This window comes from Monodon monoceros, unplaced genomic scaffold (genome assembly GCF_005190385.1).
Source record: "Monodon monoceros isolate NGI ecotype Baffin Bay Population unplaced genomic scaffold, NGI_Narwhal_1 Super_Scaffold_20, whole genome shotgun sequence".
Lineage (NCBI taxonomy): Eukaryota > Metazoa > Chordata > Mammalia > Artiodactyla > Monodontidae > Monodon > Monodon monoceros.
The window spans coordinates 136,290,812-136,309,028 of record NW_021703777.1 but is presented as its reverse complement, the minus strand read 5'-3'; the positions used below and the strand labels follow the sequence as shown (position 1 = coordinate 136,309,028).

The 18,217-nt window shown below is 54.6% G+C and overlaps 2 protein-coding genes across 3 annotated transcripts; both read right to left on the bottom strand.

Annotated features, from left to right (window-relative positions):
- Nucleotides 1-517: 517 nt before the first annotated feature.
- On the bottom strand, nt 518-11,546 carry SLBP (stem-loop binding protein). Of its 2 annotated transcripts, XM_029236011.1 has the most exons (8): nt 11,401-11,546; nt 11,179-11,295; nt 8,314-8,418; nt 5,920-5,979; nt 5,484-5,621; nt 4,771-4,920; nt 3,670-3,751; nt 518-1,500 (listed from the first exon to the last, which is right to left on the bottom strand). In XM_029236011.1, exons 1-8 carry the CDS (start codon nt 11,457-11,459, stop codon nt 1,384-1,386), a joined length of 828 nt encoding a protein of 275 aa, XP_029091844.1. In that variant the 5' UTR covers nt 11,460-11,546; the 3' UTR covers nt 518-1,383. The 2 variants fall into 2 exon arrangements, with proteins under 2 accessions (XP_029091844.1, XP_029091845.1); XM_029236012.1 differs by lacking the exon at nt 5,920-5,979 and having other exon boundaries at nt 11,401-11,532.
- A 1,486-nt stretch (nt 11,547-13,032) lies between these two features.
- On the bottom strand, nt 13,033-18,119 carry TMEM129 (transmembrane protein 129). The gene is made up of 4 exons (XM_029235587.1): nt 17,832-18,119; nt 15,610-16,084; nt 14,749-14,908; nt 13,033-14,626 (listed from the first exon to the last, which is right to left on the bottom strand). Exons 1-4 carry the CDS (start codon nt 18,034-18,036, stop codon nt 14,378-14,380), a joined length of 1,089 nt encoding a protein of 362 aa, XP_029091420.1. The 5' UTR covers nt 18,037-18,119; the 3' UTR covers nt 13,033-14,377.
- Nucleotides 18,120-18,217: the final 98 nt, after the last annotated feature.

Genomic DNA, 18,217 nt, shown 5'->3' with positions numbered 1-18,217 from the left:
CCTTACATACTACGAGCTCAACACATGTGTGAAGCCAACAGGAAGGGCTTCTGGCCTTTCAAAGCACCTTGAACAAAGTGACCGATGCCCACCCCTTGCTTAAAGGGAGCTCAGCATCACTTCAAGGGGGTGTCCACAGGGCACGAGCTGCCAGGGGCTACGCGTGCCGCTGTGGGTGGGGCAGCCCCTCAAGCGGGCCGTCGGCTCTGGCGTGGACTGCCCGGCCCTGGTCTGTCTCAGGACACAGGGAAAGGCCCTGTCACCCCAGCTGCCAACCAAGCAGCAAGCCGAGGCCCCTGGCTTCCTAGTAAGTCTGTGGGCACACACTCCCTTTAACCAGGAAAGCCTGGGTCCAGGGAAAGCACACACCGGGTCCACCGCTGACACCAGGTCTGGACCCGGCTCCAGCCCAACCAAGACCCCAGGCCAGAGCTGCAAACCTATCAAAATGTAGGGCTCCCCGCCAGGCAGGGCGGGGCCACAAGCCCGGGCACGACATTCCCACCACTGCGTGCCACCCTCCCTGGGCACAAGCCAAGGGCAGGAATCACCACAGCAGGCAGCCTATCTGGCAAGGTAGTAAGTCAGTTAAAGAAGGTCCTTTTTATTTTTGCAATGTCATTCCATACAAAAGCAACAGAAACATAACAGTCTTAACAAGAAGTTTACAATTGAATATTTGAACAGAAAATCTGTACACATTATCATTTACAGCAATTGTACACCGTAAATTAACTGACTATAAAAAAATGTTCTTTCTAAATCCTTCTGCTGTCTTAACTCTTGGAGTAGTATAGGTAGAAGGGCTACTGAGTGCTATTTACAAGTACCAAATTAAGACCGTATAACTTACATAAACCCCATTAACCTACCAGCTCAATTTAACATCTGACTATTCAGTGCTCTGTACGAGGAAAAACACCCATCCTGACATACTGACAAACGGCCCAAACCCTAACCCTTTCCATAGATATTAAAGGCATCTGATTATGAAAACACTCGGCCAGATACCAGTAAAGAAAGCCCCGTGAACATATGCTTAGACCCAAACCAGCCCTGACAAGCAGCAATTAACGCCTAAAAAACCGTGGAAAACCAGTTACGGTACACTTGTCAGGTTAACTTCAAGGATGCGGAGATTACGCAATTAAGATCGTTGCAAGATTGCCTCGGATTTAGCTCCATTTACAATTTAAAACATGCAAAATGCATTCCCTATACACAAAATTAACGTTTCTTAAGAAAATAAGGCAAGAACACCAATTCACCAAGAGACTGTACACTGTGACAGAAACCCCCAGTTACAAAGGCAGGACGCATGCTTGGTGGGCCACCCCGCCCGGGGAGGCAGCGCTGCTCCCAGGGGCCTCCAGGTGGCGCCGGTTAGCTCATGGCTGAGAAGTCTTTCAAGGGTTCAGTTAAACAGGCTTCCAAGTCAAACTCATCCCCCGCATGGCAGTCCACGTGCCTAACTTTCGTAGGGGTGCCACAGTACATGTCCTAGAAAACAGAAGCACGGTCACAGCCGGTCCCTCGGGCACACTGGACTTGCTGCTGGAGGTGCTGAGCAGGGGGCTGAGCGCCTCCCAGGAACGCAGGACATGCCCGGGAGAGCATCCAGCAGATACTGACCGCCAAGCTTCCCTTCAAGCATCTGTCAAACTCCCACCCCCCGCCCCCGCCCCATGAGTGACCAAGTGACCTTTAAGGCCCCTGAGCCACAGCCGCTCACGCCTAACAGGAGCCACTGTGTGGACGGGACACGCCACCGTGGCTCGTGAAGCAATCACATCACACAGCCGAGCACTTGGCACTGGCGCTGGGCTGAGGACCGCCCCACCTCACCCCCAAAACGGGGGCCAAAGGGTTCAACCTGAATCTAATCCTCAAGGAGACAGTACGACAACTCCCAACTGAGGAACATCCTGCTTCATAAAAACGGGCCTGAACCCTTCCAAAGAGGTCAACGTCCTGGGGGAAAAGCAGGAAGACTATTCTAAACTAAAGGAAATTTAAGAGACATGGCAATTAAACGTGTAATCCTTGATTAAATTCTGGGCCAAAAAAGAGAAAAAAAGACCTGTGACAAGGACATTATTGGGACAACCGGGAAACCTGAGCGCGGCCTGGTTACGAGGTAGCCGTGTTTTACCACGGCTGCGTTTCGTGAGCACAGCAGTGAGGCTGTGGTAGTGGCCGGTGCTCGGCGGCGAACGCGCTGCTCCCCGGTGCCTCGGGCTCGAGCAGTGCAGGCCCGAGCCGGGGGGCTCCGCTTCGCCACCCAGCCTTCTCTCCTGTCCCCCGAACGTCCCGCCGGCTCCCACCTCTCCTCGGCGCCCCAGGACCCCCCCGTCAGGACCGCTGCCTCTGATCTTCAGGGCCTGGCCCCCGACCCGCCCGTGCAGTCGCCACCCCCTAACTTCTGTGACGAGCGGCACATTCAGACTCGGCTTCTTGAGCTGGGACAACGGCCACTCTTAATCCACACCAAGGATACCACCTGCCGAGATCGTCATGGGTTTTAGTCCTGCCTGTGTATAAATATCCACAAAACTGGGATCATCCTGTGGGTAAGTACCCTGTTTTATCTTGACGATTTTCCACGTTATCAGTCTTCAAAAACAATCTGTAGTAGCTGCATTGCTTATGAATGTAATTTTGTCATTCCTCTCTCTTGGACATTAGTGTTACTTTTTTTTTGGCCACGCGGCTTGCAGGATCTTAGTTCCCCGATCAGGGATTGAACCCGAGCCTGCTGCAGTGGAAGCGCTGAGTCCTGACCACTGGACCTCCAGGGGAGTCCCTGTGTTACTTCTAACACCTCGAATAGTCACAAAGAGTATGTGGGATGCAGATGGTCCCCAAGACTGGAAGGGCACGTCCCAGGCTTATCAGGGTGACACAGATGGAAGGCAGGCAGGAAAAGGCAACTACGCACTTTCATTTTATATGTTCCTGACCTGTTCAGATACAGTACAGGTTGATCTTCTATAAAGCATGAGTTTTTCAAACAAATATTTATGAGTTCCAGTTTTTAACCTACTTTTTTACTTAATGCGCAGAATATTTCCACATGTAAATACTGGGGCCGTCTCTTTTAAAATAACAAAGGGATCCTTTCACTGTAAAGTGCTGCTGTGCATTTGGCTTATATACGTGCAGAGAAGTCTGGAAGAACGTGCACCCAACCCGTAACTAGAGACTTAGAGACGAGGCAATTCTGTACGTCGCTTCTCATCTTTGGAGGTTTTTTCTTCCGAAAACACGTAATTTTTAAAATTGGCAACTGTGGGGACCCCTAGGCCCGGAGCACTCCTCCACTTACAACTAGCAGATGGTTCCTATGCTAGCGACTCACCAGAGCCAGACAGCCTAAAACTAAATAGTGACAAAGCCTGCGAACCACAGAAGAACAGGCCTTTCACCTTTAAATGAAAATGGTGGTACGGATTAGTTGGATTGAACCCAAAATCTAAAACGAGGCCGCTACCTACGAACTCCATCAAATCTGACACTTCAATAAAGTCAGAGAAAGGGGTAAGGAGCCCCTTTTTCATAAGTATCAGAATCAAATTTCAGCTTAAACCTCAGCTTTCAGAGGGGCATATGTTGTCAACAATTAACCTGTAACACTCGCGCGCACAGATAAAACAAAGGAAAGGTACTTACAAAGTTATCCTGAGAGCTCGTCCGGGACTCAGAGCTGCTCTCCGCAGATTCCGTCTCCATCTCCCCGAGGTCTACAGGACGTCTGTGCGGTCAGAACAAGCACGTCAGTCACCGCGGAACAGAGCCAGGAGAAGGCAAACGCCACCACGGCCTCGCTGCCCGTGAGCGCTGACACGCATCTCCTCTGCTCCCTGAGGGACCCACCAGCTTTCAGCGACTCCTCGTGTGCCAGACGGACCCTCTGCCCGATCACCTGGCAGAGGTAAAGCAGGCCCTGCAGGCAAACAGGTCCACCCGGCTCGGAGCGCACAACCACCTGCCCGCTCTTGCCCATGGCCCACTATCTGTACACACCCGCAGGCATCCTTCTAAGTAGGAGCGTCAATAACAGAGCCCAGTTCTGGGGGGAGACAGACACTGTGACAAGCCATACTACACACCATCACTCATCTGTCCAATTTCCTACCCATAGACAGAATGGGACAATAGTGACACCGGGAAAAAAAATCAGTGTGTGTCTGTGAGGCCAACCTTCTTTCTAAAAAATTTCCCTAGCACAAAGCAGAAACTCCAACACTTGAATGAATAAATGTGTCTCTGAGGGCAGGAGAGTCTCAGGTTGAAGGAGCTGAGAAGAGAGGCTGCACAGACAAGTCTCTCCACCTCCGCACTCAACCGGCATCCCGACCACGTGGCAGAAACTCAGGCCTGAGACCTTTCCAACTAGACACAGTTTAAAAAGATAAAAGCCTTCCTGAGATTAAAAAAAAGACCTTTCATGTTTATAGCTCAACATAAATTACTCACATGCTTTTTAAAATGTTATCTTAAAAACAAACAAACCCCACATATCTCTAGGTTTCCTAAGATGAGTCTGTCCGAGCTACAGACAGTAAAGCCAGCCCAGGAAGCACACCCCTCCCTCCAGCCTCTCCCGGAGCCCGCCTAGCCGGCTTTATACACTCGTGCAGAGAAAAAACACACACGAAGCTGTGACCACAGGCGGACGTTATGCACGATAACGTGCCACACAGTGACAGAGCCACTGCGATCACCGCCCGAACTGCAGACACGGAGGACGAGAATGCAATAAAGACATACATTTCTTGCAAATCACATCCTTCTTCCGCTGGAGGATCCCAAAAATGCAGAGCCACCTTCCAGAGTTTGATCTGCTGGTCCCACGATCGTCGACTATACTTCTTGAATTTGTTGGGGGTTTTGGGATGAATGCCAGGCTGTCGAAGGTGCCTACCGGGACAGAGGGATTATCCTGGCACACACCATCCACATTTGCAGGTGAGCTTAAAAGCACTACCTCTCTGCCTCTGCTTTCCTTCGCAGTCCATGCCCCAGAATAGGACATCTGCACTTCAATCCTGCCAAGCAGCTGGTACACTCTCTAAAGCTCCCCTTGTATCTTTGTGTGCGTGGGGGGAGGGGGGATGCTGCTTACACAAAACGGGGCAAGACTCGTATCTTTCTCTAATGAAATCTTCACAATCTGTAACTTGAACTTTACATTTTCCCATCATGTGTTTTAATAATCTTACATTTACAAGACAGCTATGAGTCCTGAGAAATGAAATGTCATCTAACATTTTAAATTATGAAAATGTTATTTATCTTCACGTCCTTGGTTTCTCAGTCACCAACCCTTTCTTCTTTATTTATGTAAGTGCCTGAAAGTCATTAATAATTAATAGTACACTTCTTAGCAGAACTAGGCCCAGAATCAGATTTACCACCAAAGCAACTCTTTAGACGGCAATGCCACATGACTTGGCCAGGACATGCTGGCGAAACAAGACTACCTTGGGACTTCTTTAATATAGCGATCGTAGGCAATGGTGTTCTTCCCATAGTTGATCTGCTTCTGTCTCCTCATCAGGACACTTTCATCGGTCTCTAAGTCGGCTGGCAATGCTGACATAGACTCCTTCGAATCCGAACTGAAGAAAATGAAATGCACGGCACAAGCCTCACTTACAAGATCACGACGTAGGAAAACGTCTGAACACGATACAGGAGTATCTGCGCTCTGGATTCCAAACCATACTAACCCCACGATAGTCCAGGATCTTTGAATATATGGGAATTTAGTTCACGATAGATACACATTTCTAATCAGCGAAGAACAGAAAAACAGTAAATGCTACTGAGACACTTAACATCTCATGTTCCGTTTTTTTTTCATTAATAAACTACAGATCTATTAAATTAAAAAAGAAATAATTACACAGCATTTACCTTCCTGATGATGATTTTCTCTCTCTTCCAAAGTCATTTATGAGGAGTTTCCTTTTATATCTGAGAGCAAAGTAAATGTTGCTGTTTTTAAAAAGGTATAGAAATGAACACAAAGCTTTTAGAGCTAAGAGAGCCACAGGGAACAAAGCCTCCCTGAGACTGCGGTCTGGTAAGTGGATTAAGTAACAGTAGGTGGCTGCTTTTATTTTCAACCTCCCTCAATCACCTTTGAGGCAAAGATAAAGGTTACGTGCCAAGATCATACAAGGTGCTTAAAACAACCAGGTTCTAAAAAAAAAACTACTGCCGCCAGTTAAGTAGTGAGACCCAAACGACACAGAAATTTACATCCCTCTAACCCAGAAGGCTTTAGAAAAAAATAAACATGAGTTGAGATACAAAGCTTTTATTTCTAATACCACGATTACTTATTAATGAGACGTGTGCCTGTTGGGACTACTCACCTTCTTAGAAAGACTGCACACCTTCCCCCCTCCCCCCATCCCTTGTGGATTTCACCGGGCATTTGCCTTCTATCACAGCAATGACCAACACCCAACTTTGCAAACGTACGTCACCAAAAAAGCATAGTGCAATCTAATGTGGAAACCGTGAACCACCTCTAGCTAGAAGCTCACGCAAGTGTCTAAAAGATGTCACGTATCATGGTGCCGCCTTCCAAATCTAAAATTCTCAACCTTCCCCAAGTTTGCTGGGGCACCCCAGTGAAGCCTGGATACCAGGAGATAATGAACCACCCCCTGAGAACTGCAAAACTAGTCCCTGAAATCATTTTCTGTAGGATTTCATTATTTCTGGAATCCCAGTTGAAAAGACTGGCTTCAGGTATGACTAAAACCCATTTTCAAATTTTCAGACCGCTGGTGTGTAGTGTGTGCTAGCCTCCTTGGCATACAGTGAGCTGAATTCTTACCTCCCCGCTTCCTGGTGGGAAGTAAGACAGACCACCATCATCAAAAGCTCACATCACTTGGGTCTTATCAAAAGCAGCAGCTTTCCATCAGAAAGGGTGTGATCCACAGAGCGGCCCAAAACAGTGCTCTGGACAAGATCAGGCCTGCTTTGCAAGGTAGGACAATTTTCAGAAAGGAACAAAGAGGGGTCCACCAACAGGAAGGTCAAGACAAACAGGGGTCTCCCTGCAGCACATAAGAGCTGCAGACAGTCCCCAGCAAAAGGTGACACTGGGGGTCCAGATACACAAGGACATGATGAGAACTGTTATAACCCTTGAGCAGAACACAAAAACTGCAAAGACCCAGTCAAACAGCCTACCGTTACAGCTGGGAAAAATCAAGATTTATATAAACACGAGAACTCATTCAAAACACTGAAGCCCACAGCTGTCAGCTCCAGTTCACCCTTCTACCCAGGCATCCTACTCACCCACACACATGCATTCTAATAATGTCTGAAAGGAATTAAGTGGTCACAACCAACCCCCACGTGTGTCCGAGCCTTTCCAAAGAAGGCAGCTCTGGGCTTCCCTGGTGGTGCAGTGGTTCAGAGTCCGCCTGCCGATGCAGGGGACACGGGTTCATGCCCCGGTCCGGTAAGATCCCACATGTCACGGAGGGGCTGGGCCCGTGAGCCATGGCCGCTGAGCCTGCACGTCCGGAGCCTGTGCTCCGCAACGGGAGAGGCCGCAACAGTGAGAGGCCCGCATACCGCAAAAAAAAAAAAAACAAAAAAAACAAAGAAGGCAGCTCTATATACCATCGACCACTGCAGAGGGGGAGGAAGCAGTCTGGCCCTGCTTCCCTGCTGACAATGAGGACATATTTTCTCATCAGAATTAAGAACAGACTCTTGGTTCAATATACTTCAATTAATTTCGAGCCACAACATTTTAACTCAACGTTCATTCCCTGGGTTGGATGGCATCTATCAAAGGGAAGAAAGGCCCCAAAACACCAGGGAGAACGTAATCCAGGGGGGTGAGCAGTGGTGAAGGATGCATCACTGAGGAAGAGGAAGTGGCTTGGAGTTGAACTTGAATACACAGCTCTGGGTACGACTGCAAGGGGTTCACAGACACCAAGTCAGGGACCCGTCCCCGCACGCACTCTGGCATTTCTGAGCTGTTAGCAGCGCCACCTCCCACTTACTGCCACCCTGGAAGGACAGCCCCAAGACACCGGTTCTCAAATTTCAGTGAGCAGACTCATCTGAAGGGCTTAAGCCAGGGCTGGGCCCCACCCAGTTTCCCATCCAGCAGGCCTGGGGTGGGGCCTGAAAACCTGCATTTCCAACAAGTTCCCAGGAGCTGCTGACGTGGCTGGTCTGGGGCCCACCACTCTAAGATATGCCTCAAATTTAATATATAATTTAAAACACCAGAGATAACATTTCAAGCTGGCCTGAAATGCATACCTTGCAATTTCTTTGTTAACTCTAGTCCTCATTTCATCTTCTTCGACTGCACTTGCCCAGTCTGAACATCTAGAACGGGGCTTAGGGCCTTCGGGAGTGGTAAAGCTGCAATAAAATGAAAACGCACATTTGAACCATGACACAACTTTCAGTTTCCTTTCAAACCGCGCATCAGGAAATGTTCTGAGGTTGTTTGGAGAGTGCCAAGAAAACAGGCTCCAGAGAAATCTCTGCTCCATGACTTGCTAGCTCACCGAGTTCAGGCAATTCGTCTGAAGCCTCCTGGGCTCTGTTTGTTAAACAACTTGTGTGTGCCAGTGCAGGGGAAAGGCAGACAGAGTCAACGGTTATCATCGGCACCTACCTAGTACCACTTCTTTTATTTACAAAAAGAGGGGTTTTTTTTTAGGATTTTAAAAAAGATTTCAGCTAATACATTTTTAGAGCTAAGCAGAGTGACCAGCACCTAATAAATGTGGCTACTATTTACTTCTAGATGCGCACAATTAATGGCTCAGGATCTATCACATCATAATTAAAATGGGGGGGATAAAAATGTACTTCAGAGTTCTTACTGCATTAGGACTTAGTCTACAGGTAAAGGTGCCCCCTAGAGTTGGGTTAAATTTAATCTAGAAGCTCAGTTCTATCTAGGGCTCAAGGAAATCTTTAGTCAAGTTCAGGCACTTTGAACTTGATGCCAAGAACTCTGGCAGTTAGAATTGTTGCTACATCTGTTAGTTAGAGATTAGATGTAAACTTACATTTTTACTTTTCCTCCTCAACTTTCTACTGGCCATCCCTGGTATATCAAAAGTGGAAACTAACTTCAACTGCATCAGTAAGCGGCTTTATACATTCTAGCTGGAAACCCAATGACATGCTTTGAAAATGCAACAGCAATAACAAAAAAGTAATCCCTTTATGTAATTATCATTTCTCTCCTTATAATTACTCCACCCATAGAAAGTCAAATTGGATCCGCAAAAATAAATTTCCACAGTCTAAATATGGTTGGCAGGGTCTGAAATCAAATTAATGAACAAATTAAAATGACTCAATGACTGTATGGTAGATACAGAAGAGAACCAAATGGAGGCCTGTCTAGGGTTAGACGTCAACATCCTCACTAGTGTTATCAAGAGGTCCAGGTCTGGGTTTCCCAGCCGTGACAGATTCCTGAATTTCTAAAAGGTGCTTACAAACGACCTTTCACTCCATCTCATGTTTTGGTAGCTTGATAAAAACTACCTTGTGTGGAACTAAAATTCATTTCTTAGATTAGGCAAATTATATTCACCAACTCACCCTATCTTAGGACAAGAGTACTTCTGGAAAAGTGCTCAAGTAGAAAACAAAGCCTATTTTACACAATGAGCTAACGTCCCTCCAAAGGAACCAGTTCTTGCACCCGTGGAGATGTAAGTGGCTCCACTCACCATGCGCCCCGTGTACTCCCCGCTGCCACCACAGGGGGTTGTGGGAATAAAAGCACATGCACAGAACGAAGAGCAGGGGCAACGTGCCTAGGACAGGGGCATTCCTGTCAGAAGAAGGAGGCCTATGGGGTTGCTGTGAGCCAGAGGAGGACACAAAGGAATGCAAAGCAATGTAAGGATTTAACACCTTGTCTGCAGCTAAGACAGAGACCACCGCAGGGCTCAGAGCAGGAACTCAGAGATACCATTCGGTCACCTGTTCTTCACATCTAGCCCTAGGGCTGTGAGGGCCTCTTCTCCGTTCCCATCTTTTCCCAGGTAATCTCAAATCCCAAATCTTTAAAAGCCACGTATATGCTAATCTAACATCTGCGCCTCCCCGACCAGACTGTGAGATCCCGCCCGCTATTTCCTCAACGTCTCCTCTTTACTCATCTGAAAAGCTTCTTAAGCCTAATCACCAACTCCTTCCCCAGAGCAGGTCTGCTCCACCCCCATCCTCTTCATGGTGGCAAAAGATTCCACAAATGAGCAAGGTCTCCAGGCCAAAAAGCTAGAGTCACCCCTGAACTCCTCCCAGCACCCACCCCTAACCCATCAGTAAGTACTTGAACTTGGCAGCTGTGCCCCGCACCCCTCGCCCTCCTCTCCTCGGTGCCCGTACAGGCCCTGGCGGGTGGCTCTCCTGGGGACCCCCTCCCATCTCGTCCCGACAGAGGCCTTCCCTGACCACGCTGCCCTTCACCGGCCGCCCCCTGCGCGTGCTCTTCAGCCGCTCCCGTCTCTGACGTTCCTCGTCTGACTCGCTCACCCGTGTCAGGGTGCAGGCAGACCAAAAAGGAAATCTAGGTTGACACGGCATCTTGGCCTCCCCAACACACTGCTCAGCCCAGAAAACACTCAAGTGAGCGCGTAAACACGTAAATGCTGCGACCAAGACTCGCCAGGAGGGAAGCGCCTAGGGAGCGTCAGGGTGGAAAGAGGGGCGTGGAGCCGAAGTCTCGGTTTGCATCCTGGCGCCCACCTTCTGTGACTCTGCTGTTGACACCCAACTTTTCTGAGCTGACTCTTTTAAGGGTCAACCTAACTGCTCTGGAAAGTTCTAAGTTCGTGGTGGCCCCCAATGCCATCCCTGGAACACAGTAGGGCTCGCTGACTGAGACTGAGCCCGCTTTCTGTTGACACCCATCACTGAGACACCTCACGGCCGTATGGTGAGGCACAGGTACCGGGACTAGTCAGGGGTGGTGACCCAAGGGCGTCCCGACTAGTCAGGGGTAGTGAGACAAAGGCACCCTGACTAACCGGGGTGGTGACCCAAGGGCGCCCCGACTAGTCGAGAGTTGTTGGTAACCCACGGCACCCCCTAGTCAGTCGGGTGCGGGGACCCCCCCGCTCCGGACCCCGACGGCCGCGCCGGGCCCACCTGTCGGGTCTGCGGTCGCCCGGCGGCCTCGAGGGGCCCTCGGCGTCCTCCGGCTTCCGGCGCCTCCCGTCGGCCGTGCGTTTGCGTCCGAGGCTCCATCTTGAGGCGGGCGGCGGGCTGGCGACAAGACACCACGTCAGGGCGGCGAGGCCAGGGACCCCCGCCCGAACCCCGCCCGCCGCTCTCCAGCCCGGGAGCCCCCCGCGCGCGGCCCGGCCTCACCTGGCGTCGCCGTCGCGGCGGCTCCCGCACCCGTGGGGACTTCGCGGCCGGCAGGCCATGGCGACGCGGCGGGCGGGATTGTGGGGGACTGGGGTCCGGCGGTGGCGGTGGCGGCGACTTCGGCGACTTCCCCTTCTCGCGACGCTGACTGAGCGCGCCCCGCCCCCAACAGCCTTTATGGGCCACCGCCCCGCCCCCCGGGCTCCCGCGCGCGCCGGGCCGGTCGAGACCATCGGGCCCGCTCCGGGGGGAGCCTCTCGGAGGCGCGCGCCCCGCAGGCCGTCCAGGCCGGGCCGGGAGCCGCGAAACAGCTGCCCCGCGTGCTGCCATCCGGGAGGCGAAGGGGCGCCGCCGGGTTGACTGAGGCGAGGCCCTCAAAAAAGGTTGCCCCCTCCGCCTTGGAGGCGGCCAGGCCGCCGCGACCCTCGGACGCTGATTGGCCGCGCCTTCGTGGGCGGGGATAGGGGTATTGGCGGGAGATTCGGAAGCTGGCGACGCGGGCGCGCCAAGGGAACAAGGGACGCGTCTCCGATTGGCCCGGCCCCGGTTTCGGGCGCTCTCCGATTGGTCGGTTCTGCGGGAACTGTGTCCGCGCTGGCGGGAACCCGGAACCCGGAAGGGGAGGCAGCAGTCTTCAGGCACGGAGACGCCTGCGGTAACTCGCTGCCCGCGACTGAAGCCCGGCGCCGCGAGCCTATGTGAAGTTCCCGCCGCTGAGCTCACTTCTGCCTCTTTCAGAGCCGCCTCCTGCGCTAACCGCTCTCCCAACCCCGCACACGGCCCACGGGCCCTCCGTGACCCCCACCGGGTACCCCACCCGTTGGGGCCCTGGGCCAGTCTCCACGCGTTAAGTGGTGATGCTGTGTGCAAAAGAAGTAAAGAGAAGGACTGAAGTCGAAAGAACGTCAAAGATCTCCGGGATGTAGAAAATTCAAGACTGTGTTATCTTTGTTTGTTTGTTTGTTTAGTACGCGGGCCTCTCATTGTTGTGGCCTCTCCCGTTGCGGAGCACAGGCTCCGGACACGCAAGCTCAGCGGCCATGGCTCACGGGCCCAGCCGCTCCGCGGCACGTGGGATCTTCCCGGACCGGGGCACGAACCCGTGTCCCCTGCATCGGCAGGCGGACTCTCCACCACTGCGCCACCAGGGAAGCCCTACCTGTGTTTTTTAAATGGGTTGCATGTACCACTTTTTAAAAACGTTTGGGGGCCAGCACCAATATAAGAGAGCAGGAAGCACGTGCCGTTGAGGAGCTCCCCGACCTGAGCTCTCCTGGAGCCACCCAGGCATCCCATGGGACACCCAGACATCCCATGGGACACAGCAGAGAGCTCAAGGTTGGAGGCCTCGACGAGCAGGGCCCACCACCTTGGGCCACCAGTGTCCCCTGTACCTGGAGCACCTGCATGCTGACCCCCCCTACAACCCCCAAGACCCTTCAACGAGGGTGCCCTGGAAATGGGCTTTCTGACCCCAGCTGGTAAATCAGAGGAAGATTCCCGCATTCCCTTCTCTTATTCTGAGCAAAACGTGCACATTAAAAGCTGCCACTTCTAAGATGGCATCTCCCCAATTATTAACCAGAGTTTTAGTATCAGGAAAAACAAAATATTCCAATCAAGAAAATATATAAACTCATAGTAACATTTTATTAAATAGTGTATCACTTCACTACAATAGATTTATCTTTATAAAACTAAGTAAGTTTCTTTTGTAGAAAAGATAGCCCCAGGCCTGGCTCTCCCTTGCCAAGGTTTGCAACTCCAGGCTGAGGCTGGGCATGGCTCCCGCCTGCCCCTCTGGTGGCCTTCATCTGTGGGCACCCCCGAGGACCACAAAGCTGGGCTTCTCACTTCTAAATCCCTGGCTTTGGTGCAGCCTTGGGTGAGATGGGCCAGCTGAGTCCATCTCCCCTGCTTAGAATGACCAGGTTTAGGGGGCTTAGGGCCCCTCCAACAGTCCCATTTGTCAGAGCTGTACCCAGGGACCTGGCACTTGCCTCCCTGCTCCCCTCCTGCACCAGCAGGAATTGGGAAGACAGCTGCCATTGTCCTGACTGCTGGGCACTTCCCTTCCTAAGTGGGTGGACCCTGCGGGGCTATGGCCAGCCCCGTGCTGAGTCCTAACAAGCCTGTCATCCGGATGTAGGACGCTGCTGTGGAGCATGGTCTTCAACCTCGCTAGCAGGAGTCTGAAACTTGGCCCTTTCCCTGGACTCGCAGGAGCGGCAGAAGGCACGTGGTTACAGGCCCCTCCAAGAAGTGGGTGGCCCCCACAAGCACGCGGCTAAGAGAACGGCAGCTGAAAGCAGCCAGCCCGATGGGAAGCCCAGGGTATCCCTGGGCAGGGAGCAGGCAGGGGCCACCCCCCCCCCGAGGAGTGGGCTCTTGGCTGCCCACAATCACCAGGAGACCCTGGGCAGCGCTCTCACCCTCCACCAATTAGCTCTGCGCCAGGTCCTCAGAGCAGCCTCCGTGGGGAGAGTGGAGGGTGCCAATGCCACAGGGCCAGCAGCCGGCTTGGGGACAGGAGCAGGATAGACTGCAGTCTCGGGCAAATCCAAGTCTGTCGTGTAACTGACGAGCAGTTAAGGTTTATGTGCCCCATACGTTTAAGGCAAGTGGCTTAAGTTAGGGCCATCTGGGGCAGACGACGGGGTCTCCCAGAACACAGCTCAAGGGGCCCCAGAATGCTCTGGAGATGGACCCAACACCACGTTCTGCGTGCCCAGCATCTACCCCGTAATCGGAAGCACGAAGAGTCGGGGAGACAGAGGCGCTGAGGACCCATCCCGCTGCCACAGACAGAACTTCAACAGAAAACTTCTTTTTAAAACAAAAACCCCAGCCCTACTGCAGCCTCAGCCCTTCTGCACCGGTGAGTCGCCACACCGGGATGAGCCACCCATGACAGCCCAAACCAAGGCCCAGAGGCCCAACTACTCCCCAAGGCAGTGGCGGGGTCCCTCTGGCGGGCTCAGCGCACGGCACACACGTCCAGGATGCAGAAGCGCGCGCGGCAGGTGGGGCAGGGCACACGGCTGGCCAGCCAGGTGTCGGGGCGCTGTGGGTCCTGGCGGCTGGCGAACCACTTGCCCATGCAGGTGAGACACCACATGGGGCGGCAACAGCACTGCTGACACTCGCCCTCGTCCGCCTCCTGGCAGGTCTTCACCAGCCTCACGCTGGCCCGGGTCTGCATGCAGCCGATGCACGCCTCCAGGTCCTGCAGGCAGCCCAGGCGGTCAGAGGGAGTCCTGCCAGGCCGCCCTGGGGGGCCCCCACCGCAGGAGACGTGGTCCATGGGGGCCCAGCTGGGGAACCCGCCACCCCTGCCCAGCCCCCCACCTGGCTGCTGGGGACCGAGTAGGCCGGGTTGACCTCCACCAGGGAGGCGAAGGTCTCCAGGAACAGGTCGCCCAAGCTCTGGTGGATGACCACGTTGGCCGCGCTGTGGATGGGCGCCCGGAGCTTCTCACACAGCTCACCATACTCCGTGGAATTCAGCCTGCACGAGGTGTTTGCTGCTGGGTGGGGACCACCGGGTGCGTCTACGGGGCAGGGCTGTGGTTCCCAGCGGGCTGGCAAAGACCCCGGGGCGGGCAGAGAGGCCAAGGCTGCGCCCCAGTGCCCAGGGCGCCCACGACCACACAGACGTGGCAGCTCAGGCACAGCCCAGCAGCTAGCAGAGAGGGCCCTGGGGCCGGAGCCCACAGACCCAAAGCTGCCCGCTGGCCCCCCACGACGTGGGAGGGCAGGACGGCGGGAGGACTGTAGCTGAGAAACAGAGAGCCTAGCCCTCAGCAGGTTCAGGCCCAGGGCATGTCCCAGGAGGGGCAGCGCAGGCCCGCCACAGCCTGAACTAGACGGGAACACCTGGGCTCGGGCCCAGGCCTCAGAGCCGAGGGAGCTACCAAGCCTCTGTGCGACACGGCAGCCCCCAAACATCCCCTGCGTGCTCCCCCCGACATGCTGTGGAAGACGGCTCAGAGCAGGGTGTGCAGAAAGGGGAAGCGGAGAGTACCTGGGGGGGGGGGCCGGGGGGATGGGGGCGCTGAAGGAGGGGCACACTGGAGGGGCGGCTGATAGGACCAGCTCCCACCATCATCACCTCCTGGAGCAACTCAAAGACCAGAACTTGGGCGCTGGCTGGCCACACCCACCCCAGCAACCCCAGCCTCACCCCCACCCAGCCGCAGGCCCGCCTACCGGATGTCGAAGGCCGGCACGGCAGGGTTGGCACTGGCCACGCGGATGGTAAGAAGCTGCACGGGCAGGTTCGAGTCTGGGGAGAGGTCGTGCTGCTGGGACTCCGTCACGGTCAGGTGCACGTCCTGCTGCTGGGCCACACGCACACGGTACGTGGTCACCTTCATCACCCACGTGTCTGTCACAATCACACGGGCACCCGGCGCCCCCGTGGCAAACTTGTCGATCCGCCGGAACTCGGTGTCCACGGAGGAAGCGACGGCCCGCCAGCCTGACTGCGGGAGGGCATAGTGGGCCAGGGTGCGGGCCAGTGGGTGGTGGGCCCACTGGTCCCGGGACCAGCAGTAGATCAGGGTGCAGGCGATGGTGGGCAGTGTCAATGCCAGCAGGAGGAAGACCCGCCAGGTCTCCGGGGCCTGGCTGGGGGAGTACAGCCGCTTTTCTGAGGCTGCGAAGCACATGCCCACGTAGTAGCCTAAAAGGAACAGGGCAAACCTCAGCAGAGGTTGGGACTGCCACGCTCATCCTCCTCAGGTGGTACCCACCAAGGTCCACAGTGCTGTTCCTGACCCTCCGGGGGCGGGGGGGGCACACTTCCTTTAGCCCCCAGGCCTGGGCATGGCCGTCTGCCCTAGTCGGCCCCCAGAGCAAGACCACGGTGCCCCAAGGCAGGTGGGCCTCGCCCGCCTCTACAGCTGACTCACCTCAGTCCTTGCCCTGTCAGCAGGAAACCTTTTTATCTTACTACTTTATGTGCAAACGACATATAACTACCAGAAATAAAACGAGAAAAACCTAGAAAAGCAAAAGTAAATACAAGGATCTGGCGTCACCCAATGCAGAGCTGCCCACTGGCCCTCCTGGGGCCGGATCTTGGCCTCTGAACCCCACCTACTCTGAGGAGGCGGATCAGAGCATGACCCATCCCAGAACTGGGATGTCCTGCACCAAACAGTAAGCAAAGAATGACAGGAGCATGTCACAAGGACACAGGAGCCAGCTCCAGGGCTCCTGCTGGCCAGATGGGGGCCAATTTGCATGTCGAAATTAATGAAGTAGACAGTGACCTGCAGCACAGATTTGAGATTGCGAAAATAATAATAAATGTTGTTGATCGAGTTGATGTGCTTTAGGTAACTCATCGTGTAGAAATAAATAACACATCTCTAAACATTCAAAGGTATTTCAAAACAAATTTTAAAAAAAGCAGACTCCTTGTCTGACCACAAGGCCAGGCTCCACCCCATTTCCTCCTCGAGCGGCCCCCCAAGTCATCTGGCTCACCTTCCAGTTTCCCTGTCCATCACAGGATGGTGGTGGCCCAGCCCCCCCACAGCCTGGTGGGAAGATGCAGTTAGAGGCTCCATAAAGCTGCAGAGATCCTTAGTTCCCAGGGCGGAAACCCAACAGACGACCCTCAGGAGAACCCAAACTCCTCGTATGGGAAGCCGGCTGACGGGCATCCCTGCCTCCCTGCGGGCTCAGCAGAGCTCCCAGCTCACCACATCGGCCCTGCCTCTATGCTGGCGTGGCCTCTCCTCTGCCGCCTTCCACACAAAGCAGGCAGCCCCCACGCACAGGCCAGCCTCAGCCCAGCCCGCTCCTGGCCACTTTCCATGCCCTGCTGCCAGCTGGAAACCCTTCCCTGTGTCCACCGAGCTGCACATGCTGCTGGCCACCGCCACCGCCCTCCCAAACCTAATTCTGACCCCAAGTCCTCAAGAGAACCCCACCTAGTAACCCATCCAACCAGCCAGCCTCCCAGAAGCCAGCTAGCACCTGGATCACCACCCAGCACAGCCCCTGACAACGTCTGAGCATCCACACACACACACGCCTTCCCTGGCCTCTGCACCTGTCACACTCCCAACTGGCGTCACCCTCTACCTGCCTTTCACGCACCCACAGTCCAACGACTGGGAAGGGTCACCCCTATTTACATCAGTTAACTCATGCCCCTCTCCTGGGAGCTACCCCCCCCACGTGACAGCTCACCACCCGCCCCAGTGAGCAAAGCATCCCTTCCCCCAGGGTTGAGCCCGCCTTTCCGCCAGGTACCTGCAAGAGGCAGCTGCCGCCAGCACCGTTCTCCCCACTCCTGGGAGCACACGGGCGCTTGGCCCGCAGCCCCGGCTCTCCCGCACGGGCGCCCTCCGCCGTCCCTCCCCACTCCGGGGTCCCGGAGCTCGGTCTCGAGCGCCGCCCACGCCCGCCGAGCTCACCTAGCGGCAACAGCGAGTGGCACAGCACCGTGGCGGCCGTGCGGCGCAGGTGGTAGGGCACGAAGGCGGCGTCCTCGCTGCCCAGCCAGCCCGACAACAGGTTCTGCACCGTGAGCCCGGCCGAGTGGAACTCGGTGGGGGTGAACACGAAGCACACGGCGAACACCACGTAGGCCAGCGTGAAAGTGACCTCGGGGCTGTCCATTGCGCCGCCGTCGCCTCCTGGACGCCGTCCCGGCGAGACCCACTGCCCCAGCGAGAACAGGCCGCGGCGTCCGGGTCCGGAAGACGCGGGGCACTCTGGGAAATGGAGTCCCCACCCTCAGGCCACTCGCGGGGCGCTCTGGGAGACGGCGTCCTGCGGGGCACTCTGGGAAATGAAGTTC